This window comes from Manis javanica, chromosome 5 (assembly GCF_040802235.1).
Source record: "Manis javanica isolate MJ-LG chromosome 5, MJ_LKY, whole genome shotgun sequence".
Lineage (NCBI taxonomy): Eukaryota > Metazoa > Chordata > Mammalia > Pholidota > Manidae > Manis > Manis javanica.
In genome coordinates this window covers 23678210-23689902 of record NC_133160.1, presented here as the reverse complement: position 1 = coordinate 23689902, position 11693 = coordinate 23678210, and the positions used below count along the sequence as shown (strand labels likewise).

The 11693-nt window shown below is 40.0% G+C and overlaps 1 protein-coding gene across 2 annotated transcripts in view; it reads right to left on the bottom strand.

Moving 5' to 3' along the window:
• Positions 1-4715: 4715 nt before the first annotated feature.
• Positions 4716-11693, bottom strand: part of CDK5RAP1 (CDK5RAP1 mitochondrial tRNA methylthiotransferase) — a 51572-nt gene continuing 44594 nt past the window's right edge. The window contains exons 13-14 of one of the 2 annotated variants that reach the window (XM_017648828.3): positions 10440-10544; positions 4716-5439 (exon numbers count right to left, since the gene is read on the bottom strand). In XM_017648828.3, coding sequence (XP_017504317.3) covers positions 5335-5439; positions 10440-10544 — 210 coding nt within the window. In that variant the 3' untranslated portion in view covers positions 4716-5334. Of the gene's footprint in view, positions 5440-10403; positions 10545-11693 lie in introns of both variants that reach the window. The other variant, XM_017648827.3, reaches the window with a different exon arrangement.

Below are 11693 nucleotides of genomic sequence, written 5' to 3'. Positions count from 1 at the left end.
ACCATTTGACCCAGTAATTCCACTTCTAGGAACTTACCCTAAGAATACAGCACTCAAGTTTGAAAAAGACAGATGCACCCCTATGTTTATCGCAGCACTATTTACAATAGCCAAGAACTGGAAGTAACCTAAGTGTCCATCAGTAGATGAATGGATAAAGAAGATGTGGTACATATACACAATGGAACATTATTCAGCCATAAGAAAACAAATCCTACCATTTGCAACAACATGGATGGAGCTAGAGGGTATTATGCTCAGTGAAATAAGCCAAGCGGAGAAAGAGAAATACCAAATGATTTCACTCATCTGTGGAGTATAAGAACAAAGGAAAAACTGAAGGAACAAAACAGCAGCAGAATCACAGAACCCAAGAATGGACTAACAGGATCAAAGCCTAATTTGGCTACACAGAAAACGAATTAAGATATGATATGAAGAAGAACTTCCAACATCAATATCCTCTGGAAGAGTCATTCTAGAAGATGAACATCAAAAAACTTCAACAAAGATCCTGGTGCTGCTGCAGTTGTAGCTGCAGTCATCCCACCGGTTCCTGGACTTGGCATTGGAATGAAGAAGGAGATATCTAAGCTGGCCTGTGCATACAGTAAAACAACAAATTCGACTGGATCTATACTGTCGGAACTCAACCAAGAATTAGGAGAAGTGCAAGTTGCAGTGCTCCAAAATCATGTGGCTATAGACTATCTACTGTTAAAAGGACACATGGGATGTGAACAGTTCCCAGGAATGTGTTGTTTTAATTTGTCTGATTTTTCTCAAACTATTCAAATTCAGTTAGACAATATCCATCATATCATTGATAAGTTTTCACAACTGCCTAGGATACCTAACTGGTTTTCTTGGTTTCACTGGATATAGCTGGTAATTGTAGGTTTGCTTTTGTTACGTAGCTGTATTCCTATTATGTTAACATATGTGCGCAATTTAATTAGTAGTTTAAAACCTATACATGCTTATGTTACTCTACAAGAAGATATGTCAAAGAAATAATCAATCTTCCCATGTTTTCTTCTGTCTGCTACTTCTATAGCTTTACTTCTTCCTTCCTAATTAGAACCCTTTAGTAGAATTAGTGCCTCATATCGAATATTACCGAGTATCATAATTCTTCCAAGTGGTAAAGATACCTCAAGACAAATGCTGGGCATAGAAGCCACAGGGCATAAATCTGCAAAGAAGTAAAAAGCTAACCTTTTCAAACAATATGGCTTCTCTCTCACTTACCAACTTTACATTTCCCTGTATAGCCTCGCAAGATGACTGGTTAGCCAGAGACGGGTAAGATTCCTCAAGGGAGGAACAACCTAAGACAGGCACAGTCGCAGGGGGGCCATCAGGAGAGAAATAGGGGACCAACAGAGGGGAGGCTTAGAACCTCAACCCCCTGTTTTGAGAGAAATCTTCTGCATCCGTGGATGTTTTGCTGCCCTTGTCTAGCTTGGATTAGTACTTAGTCTATAGGCACAGACCTAATCATCTACATTTGCCCTCTTACAGCACTAAATTATGTTTTCTACCTTTATCTTGCATCTACCTACCACTTCAGCATTTTATTAAAAAATTATAATAATAATAAGGGAGAAATGTGGGATTCACATATAAATCAAGTATAAAATTCAAACGAATAATCATATATGACTTGATTGTTTATAGTTCATGATGCGTGATCAAAACCGAAAGTTTCTGTGATATGACTGCCCTTGCACTGTTCACCATGTAAGCACTTATTCACTATGTAAGACCTTGTTCACCATGTAAGAACTTGTTTGTTATGCTTCAGAAGATTAGAGACTGTTGAGATATAGGCTTGGCATTGATTGACTGTGCATTGAGTCCCCTATACAGAATTTTATTGTTGTTACCATTTGATCAATAAATATGAGAGATGCCTTCTCAAAAAAAAAAAAATTCAACAACCATTCATGATAAAAACTCTCAACAAAATGGGTATAGAGGGTACAGAACTCAACATAATAAAGGTCACATACAACAAATCCACAGCCAACATCACATTTACTGGTGAAAAGCTGAAAGCTTTTCCTCTAAGATCAGGAACAATACAAGGATGCCCACTCTCACCAGTTTATTCAATACAGTACCGGAGTCCCCAGCCACAACAATCAGACAAGACAAAGAGATAAAATACATCCAAATTGGTAAGGAAAAAGTTAAACTATCACTATTTGCAGATGACATGATTATACATAGAAAACCCTAAAGACTCTCCCAAAAAATTATTAGAAATAGTAACTGAATTCAGCAAAGTTGCAGGATACAAAACTAATACACAGAAATCTGCTGCATTCCTATATACTAACAACTAACTAGCAAAAAGAGAAATCAGGGAAACAACAACATTTACAACTGCATCAAAAAGAATAAAATACCTAGGAATAAACCTAACCAAGGAGGTAAAAAACCTGTACTCTGAAAACTATATAAGACACTCATGAGACAAATTACAGAAGACACCAAGAAATGGAATTCTATCCTGTGCTCATGGATAGGAAGAATATTGTCAAAATGGCCATCCTGCCCAAAGCAATTTACAGATTCAATGCACTCCCTATCAAAATACCAGTAGCATTTTTCAATGAACTAGAACAAATAGCTCTAAAATTCATATGGAACCACAAAATATCCTGAATAGCCAAAGCAACACTGAGAAAGAAGAACAAAGCTGGGAGGATTATGATCCCTGACTTCTAGCTATAGTACAAAGCTGCAGTAATCAAAACAGTATGGTACTAGCACAAGAACAAACCCATAAGTTAATAGAACAGAATACAGAGCCTAGATATAAACCCATGCATATATGGTCAATTAAGATACAATAAAGGAGCCATGAATGTATGATGGGGAAAAGACAGCCTCTTCAGTAGCTTGTGTTGGCAAAACTGGACAGCTATATGCAAGAGAATGAAACCAGATTACTGTCTAACTCCATACATAAAAGTAAACTTGAAATGTATCAAAGACCTGAATGTAAGACATGAAACCATAAAACTCTTAGAAGAACACAGACAAAAATTTATTGAACATAAGCGTGAGCAATTTCTTTCTGAACACATATCCTTGGGCAAGGGAAACAAAATGAAAAATGAACAAGTGGGACCACATCAATCTAAAAACCTTTTGTACAGCAAAGGACACCATCAGCAGAACAAAAAGGCATCTGATAAGGGGTTAACATACAAATATATAAAGAACTCATGAACTGTAAATGATTCATCCAATAAGGAGTTAACATCCAAAATAAATAAAGAACTCATATGCCTCAACACCCAAAAAACAAATAACACAATTAAAAAATGGGCAGAGGACCTGAACAGACATGTCTCAAAAAATGAAATACAAATAGCCAACAGGAACATGAAAAGATGTTCCACATCACTAATCAGGGAAATGTAAATCAAAACCATAAGATATCACCTCACACCAGTTAGAATGGCCACTATCCAAAAGAAAAGAAACAACAAATGCTGGAAAGGATGTGGAGAAATAGGAACCCTCCTACACTGTTGGTGTGACTGTAAATTGGTACAACCATTGTAGAAAGCAGTATGAAGGTTCCTCAAAAACCTAAAAATAGAAATATCATTTGACCCGGTAATTCTAGTCCTAGGAATTTACTCAAAGAAAACAAAATCCCTGATTTGAAAAAACATGTACCCCTAAGTTTATCACCACATTATTTACAGTAGCCAAGATACAGAAGCAACCTAAGTGTTCATCAATAGATGAATGGATAAAGAGGTGGTATATATACACAATGGAATATTACTCAGTTATGAAAAAAGAAGAAATCCTGCCATTTGCAACATGGATGGATCTAGAGGGTATTATGCTAAGTGAAATAAGTCAGGTGGAGAAAGACAAATACCAGATGATTTCACTTATTTATGGAATATAAAAACAAAGCAAAGCAGAATGAACAAAATAGCAGTAGACTCATAGACACTGAGAAGTGACCAGTGGTTACCATGAGGGAGAGGTTGGAATGGGTAGGTGGGGAGGGGAGGGAGATAAAGGGGCACAAAAATTTTCAATCATAATATAAGCTGGTCGTGGGGATAGTAGTACAGCATGGAGAATATAGCCAATCATTCTGTACTATCTTCCTATGTTGACAGATAGTAATGCACTAGTGGGGGATGAGGATTTAATATGGGTTACTGTTGGACCACTGTGATGCATATTTCAAGCCAATATAAAATTGTATATCAACAAAACTTCAATTAAAAAAGGAAATATTTTAAAGTTAATGAAAATGAAAACACACGTCAAAATGTGTGACAGAAAAATTCATGGTAGCCTAAGGGTTGGGGAATCAGAGGACAAAGGGACTACAAAGGGCCATGAGAAGAATTTCAGAGGGATGGATATAGTCACTACCTTGATTTGATGGTGGTTTCACATGTGCATACATGTTAAAGTTTAAATTGTAAACTTTAAATATGTGCATATCAGTTGAATGTCAATTACACATATCTCAATAAAGCTATTAATGTGTATGGTGTATGAACATTTGTGTAAACAAATACATACACTAATTACTGTATATACAGGGACCATCTCTTCAAAGACTTACTAGAAAATGACAAAAGTGCTGGCCTCTGTGAAAGGGACCTAGGGTTAGGAGAAAGTGGTAAGAGGGAAACAGACCAATTATAGATACGTTTATACTGTTTGAATTTACCACATGCTATTTTATTTGTTCATACTTTGAATTTCAAAACTTTTAAAAAAATGCCTTTTGAACAAAAGCATACAAATGTTTCTCACAGTAGAAGATGGACCTTGAGAGCAGCAAACATTCTTCCCAGGCTGAACCAGCACCTGAGGAAGAGGTTCCCAGCCTGGGGTTCCCAAAGGCTGTCATACAGATCAGTGGAAAGGGTCTAAAGGAATTCCTGACAAGATACACAATAAAAGCCTCAGCATATCCCAATACACATAGTCTGCTTTAGAAGCAAAATCTTGCATGATCACCCCATTTGGTAAGTGTTTACTATGAAGTACAAGTAGAGACAAAGGGACCACCTTAGTTTAGGTAAATTTAATGATTGTAAAAGCTGTTCACGTGCAGCAAAGAGATGCATTTTCCATTTACATAAAGTTGCTCCACCACTTGCAGCTTGTCTCCAAAACTTCATTACCTCTTTCATTAGTGACCAGTCATATCTGGTCCTTTTGGGAACACCTGCCCACATCTACTCTGAAGCTATCCACTCAGGTCAGCAATACACAGTGGAGTCCTTCAGTGTGGTCCTGCAGAGTCAGGTCAGCAACACGCTGTGGAGTCCTTCAGTGTGGTCCTGCAGAGTCAGGTCGGCAATACGCTGCGGAGTCCTTCAGTGTGGTCCTGCAGAGGACATGTCCTTTAAGTGTCTGAGAGCTGGCGGAAGTGATCTGAAAGAAAACCAGTCAGAAGAAAGCAAGGTCACCAGGACTGCATGTTAGGGACTTAATGTGGAGCTCCCAAGGAGAAGTCATCAAAAAGGTTCTGATGGAAAGGACCAGTCAACAGAGACTGCACAGTTCCTGTGTGCCCTCAATCCTGAGAGGAAGAGACACCTGATGTAATGATAATGCACATAATTTAACTAGTCCAAAATAGCTGAATCCCAACTGCCTCTTCTCTCTTTCGTGGGAGACAGCTGCTCTCTGGTACCAACCTTAGGTTCGGTGTGAACTGCCCTTCACAAACCCTACCAGTAAGCTGTGACCCAGGCTGTACAAGTCAAAGCCCTCCTCAAGATGTTTATGGCCAAAAGTTGGTATGAAAAGCTCTCCTTCTTCTCTAATTAAGAGCTGGAAGCATGGGATCCCAAAGTTACCAGTGGTCTCATTTCTTACCATAAGAACCAGTCAGCCCCTTAGTAAATATTTATTGGGTGCTTATTATGTTCTAGGAATTATCCTAGAGGCTGGAGACATCAAATAAACACAACAAATATTTTCTCTGACCTCAAAGAAGCTTTCAGAAGAATACAAACAACAAATATGTAAACAAAGAAAGAAAGATAATTTCAGGCACTGAGAAGTGATATGAAGATAAAATTAGTTTATATGGTCTGAGAAGAGAAAGGCACAGGCAAGCTACTTTCGCTCCCCTAGAGAGAAGGCCTCTCAAGGACATGACATTTCAGAAAGAAACTAAATGTTAAAAAGAAGGTTGCCAGGCAAAAATCAAGGGCCTCCCAAGCAACAGAGCATGTGCAAAGTCCCTGACCCTAGAACTAGATCGGAGGGGAAAAGGAGGAGGAGAGAGGAGAGGAGTGGAGGGAACAGGAGATGGGGACGGTAGCTGGGACCGACCGCGCAGGCCTTGGACACCCTGCATTACATACTAGGTCCAACACTAGGCTTGAAAAGAAGTAAGCTGTAGGAAAATGGGAAGAATTCATTCTATTTTAACTACATTAAGACGCAGAGGCAAAGGAGATAAATGCAGGTCTCCTGAGAGGACAGGAAGGGACAGAGGGAAGGCACAAGGAGCCTGAGAGGAGATGAAGGCGCTTCCTCACAGCCCTATGTGAGCAGACAGCGAGTACAAGCAGGATGCGAGTGGGCTGCTGGGAACACTGATGAGACCATGAGTTTTCATCTGATTACATCTATTTTCTCTATGAAATGAGCAAAGACATCAGCTGATCCTAGGGTTTAGACAGGCAAGTGAAGATTTAAAGAGAAAGAGTGGGAAAGTCAATTTACTAGAGAAAAATAATGGGATCAGGATTTCAGGGCCATGCTGAGTGTTCACTTGAGTTTTATGGTCATGCATTTGAACTGAATTAAGTTGGATTCATGTGACATGGACTGTTACTTGTCCCCCCAACATTTCTCCTCTTCTTCCTCAGTAACAGAACTGAGGAATTTTTAGCTGGGTACCTGCTCACTCAGAATGAAGCCCATACTTCCCAGCTTCTGGCCTGGCGTGGTGTTACTGTGGCAGAAACAGTGTGTGAAACTCCTGCAAAGTGTCCTGAAAGGAAGAGGGTGTGCCCTTCCCTCTCTTCTTCCTCCTTCCTGCTAGCTACAGTATGGATTTGATGGCTGGAGCAACCACCCTGGTCATGAGGTGACCCTAAGAATGGAAGCTACACGCAGCACAGCCAAAGTCAGAAAGAGTCTGAACCCCTAATGACCATGGAACCATCACGATTACCAGTTCCAGACCGTCCATATTGATATTTTTTTTAGGGGGGTGGGGATCATTAATGTACAATTACATGAACATTATGGTTACTAGATTACCCCCATTATCAAGTCCCCACCACATACCCCATTACAGTCACTGTCCATCAGCATAGTAAGATGCTACAAAATCACTACTTGTCTTCTCTGTGTTATACTGCCTTCCCCATGCCCACCCCCCATATATTGTGTGTCTAATCGTAATGCCCCTTTTTCCCCCTTATCCCTCCCTTCCCACCCATCCTCCCCAGTCCTTCCCTTTGGTAACTGTTAGTCATTCTTGGGTTCTGTGAGTCTGCTGCTGTTTTGTTCCTTCAGTTTTTCCTTTGTTCTTATACTCCACAGATGAGTGAAATAATTTGGTACTTGTCTCTCTCTGCCTGGCTTATTTCACTGAGCATAATACCCTCTAGCTCCATCCATGTCGTTGCAAATGGCAGGATTTGTTTTCTTCTTATAGCTGAATAATATTCCATTGTGTACATGTACCACTTCTTCTTTATCCATTCATCTACTGATGGACACTTAGGTTGCTTCCGTTATCTTGGCTACTGTAAATAGTGCTGCGATAAACATAGGGGTGCATATGTCTTTTTCAAACTGGGCTGCTGCACTCTAAGGGTAAATTCCTAGGAGTGGAATTCCTGGGTCAAATGGTATTTCTACTTTGAGTTTATTGAGGAATCTCCATATTGCTTCCCACAATGGTTGAACTAACTTACATTCCCACCAGCAGTATAGGAGAGTTCCCCTTTCTCCACATCCTCACCAACATTTGTTGTTGTTTGTCTTTTGGATGTTGGCCATCCTAACTGGTGTGCGATGATATCTCATTGTGGTTTTAATTTGCATTTCTCTGATGATTAACAATGTGGAGCATCTTTTCATGCGCCTGTTGGCCATCTGAATTTCTTCTTTGAAGAAGTGTCTGTTCAGATCCTCTGCCGATTTTTTAATTGGATCATTTTCTTTTTGTTCATTAAGGTGCATGAGCTCTTAATATAGTTTGGATGTCAACCTTTTATCAGGTATGTCATTCATGAATATATTCTCCCATACTGTAGGGTGCCTTTTTGTTCTGCTGATGGTGTCCTTTGCTGTACAGAAGCTTTTTAGTTTGATATAGTCCCACTTGTTCATTTTTGCTTTTGTTTCCCTTGCCCATGGAGATATGTTCATGAAGAAGTTGCTCATGCTTATGTCCAAGAGATTTTTGCCTATGTTTTTTTCTAAGAGTTTTATGGTTTCATGACTTACATTCAGGTCTTTGATCCATTTTGAGTTTACTTTTACATATGGGGTTAGACAATAATCCAGTTTCATTCTCTTACATGTAGCTGTCCAGTTTTGCTAACATCAGCTGTTGAAGAGGCTGTCATTTCCCTATTGTATATCCATGGCTCCTTTATCATATATGAATTGACCATATATGCTTGGGTTAGTCTCTGGACTGTATTCCATATTGAGATTTTTATAAGAAAGAGAACTACCTTCTTAAAGACACTGTATTTTGAGTTTTCAATCACCAACATCTGACCTAATTTGTGTAATACAGATTAAATGGATGTTCTTCCCCAGTAATGTTCAGCTGCTAGGGTGCAGATGCAGAGCAAGCAGACAGCCATTTTCCCCAGGGTTGGGGTTTAGGTAAATTAAGTACCACAGAAAAAAGGGAGACAAGAAAGTGAAATTTATGAAGGAGTGGTTCTAGTGCAGCCCAGAGACTCTAAGTGGAGGGAAATGGGAACAGCAAAGACGAGCAACAGAGAAAAGAGCCAACACACCCCTGATTCCATAGCTCCTCCTTCACTTTGATCCTTCCACTAAATCTTACCAGTGGGGTTTATGTCACTTGGGCACAGAAAAGAGCCCCAAGTTACACAGCATCACCTTTCTATCTTTATTCGCAAATGGATTTTTTCCATTTACAAAAGACTATCATACTAATGCTAAAACCCAGTCACCTACCTCATTCCTTTTTTCAAGTAATCCTTAGCTATAGTGGAAAGAAAACAGGAGGAGGTGTTGGAAAACAACTAAAAAATCAAAGAAGCAAACATTCAGAAGACAGAGAATTAAAAAAACAAGACGATGTCCAAAGAGAAATAAAGGGACAAATGGAGAAGCCTATGAGGGACCATTTCCAGATCAGTCACATTGCTGTCTTGCAGGAATTATTCTACTTAGGAAATTCTTAGGTAATGCTTAAAGTAAGACAATCCCCAGTCAGGACAAGGCCAGAAGGGAGTGGGATCATAAAGTCCCCAACCAGCAAACTAACTGTGTTTTAAGTTTTTGTCGGATGGACGGAACAGAAAAGTTCTCAGTGGCTTGAAATCCCAGGCCAATTCAAAGAAGTTACATGCCAGGGGAATGAAATTTCCCTGGCTGCAGGCCATGCACCATGGCGCCTATGAACTCAAGCATAGGTGACTGTAAGAGTAAGCACAGAAATGAGAGCAGGGGGTGAGGTACTAAGGAACAGGGCAGAGAACAGAACACTGATCAGCATCAGCAGAAAAAGCATCACCCTCTGACCATCGCTCCCTTTTGTAGATGTTTCAGAGTTCAGTGTTAGAGACAAGGCTTTCCTCCTGCCTACCTCATAGTACACATCCTGCTAGCCTCTGCTTGTGGGCAAAGCGGATGTGAGAAGAAGGAAAGGAAGACGGTAGTAGCCGATCTGTCACAGTATAAGAACAAAAGAAGTAAAGAAAGGAATATCCCCAGTGTAAAGGAGAAAGGAGAAAAGGGAAAAAATCCCACAGCCATTCAACTAGATCTGCTAGCTTAGGAATGTTGGGAATGCCTAGGGCATCCGAGACCTGGAAGGGAATGCTGATCTCTGACAGACAGAACTATCAATGCACTCAAAATCACTTACACTTCCTAGCCCTCTCTGTAGCAGAAAATTACATGCTATTATGTATTCCCTAACCTCACCAAATTATCAAAAAGAACCCTTCCAAGACAGGAAAAAAGACAAGAAAATCAAGAAGGCATTACTGCTTAGGAGCAATTTAAAATTCAATTTGAGGTGCCCTTCCAAAATTCAGGTTGAGAAGAGATTTTTATTTTACTAAAGAATTTCTCCAAGAAAAAATTTCATTCCCCCAAATTATCCAACCCAACACCGAATGCACAGTGCAAGCCAAAAGCCCAAAAGGACACCTTACCTTCACCAGCACATAGTCCCCAGGCTGAGCTCTCACCTTGAGCTCAGAGTTAGTGACATCCTCCATCTCTACATCAGGGAAAATCACCTTAAGGTTTCCATCATTCCGGCCACAGAGGTCAGCAGCAGAGCGTTTACTGAGCTGCAGTAAGAACAAAGGAGATTCACAAATTTGTCACAGTCATCAGTTCTTAGAAGGCAGAAACTATGCCTTCTCTGCCTCAGATCCCCAGGGGTCTTACTCATAGAGCATTCCTTAACTAAGGAAACACTGAAGATTAAGTGTTTATCGTTGCTTCACCAACAAAGGCAGTGTATGGCATACAACAGAGACTCAAAGTCTGACAGACTGTATGTTAACAAAAAACTCAATCAATGAGTCTTTGCAGAATTACCTTCCCTAGGAATAGACCTCCAACAGGCCTGACAGCAAAGATCAATGGGTGATGTGCTTGATAAACTGACTTTCACTTTACCGGTCTCACAGTAATCACTCAGGAATGTTTTGGGGCTGTTTGGCCTGGGTTACTTGCCCCTAATAAACAGGCAGACTAGAAGCCAGAGTTTCCATCACAACATACAAAACACAGGGACAAAAATAATAATAAAATCAGTATGATGGTATTAGCTTCTAGAATATACACAAGTCTTTCTCTTCTAGCCATGAAGAAGTGTCAAAAATCAAATTTACCCTCCATCCTTAAATAACCAAGAAACTGGAGGAAATATATGAAACAACTATTTTCAGGTATTGAATAGACTATTGCAGACTGTATGTTAATGAAAAACTCAATCAATGAGTCTCTGCAGAATTACCTTCCCTAGGAATAGACCTCCAATAGGCCTGACAACAAGAATGTGATCCACAACAGAAGGAAAATAAATAGGAAGAGCCCTACAATCAACCCTGTGTTCTACCAGAAGGCACATGACAGACCAGAGCATGCAAGGCAGGGAGGAAATCTCAAGCAAAGCACAGTGGTTCTCTCTGGATTGAAGGAAGAGGGATATTTCAGGGAGCCTGAATAGCTACATATTGTGGGACAAGTTCTAGACAGGAGGCAGCTAAACAGAAAAAGAGCTGTAGAAATGTGTATAGGGGTCCCTAGAGTCTTTGCTGAATACTAACACAGGCTTGTGTAGAGTGAACCTCCATGAAGTTAGGCAAAGAAAACAACCTGGGAACTGTCAGCTCACTGACTCCCAGAGTTCACACAGAACTGGAAATCACTTGACCTACAGCTAAACAGTCCTCACCGATTCCTTGGAACATGAAGTAACAACTCCAGAA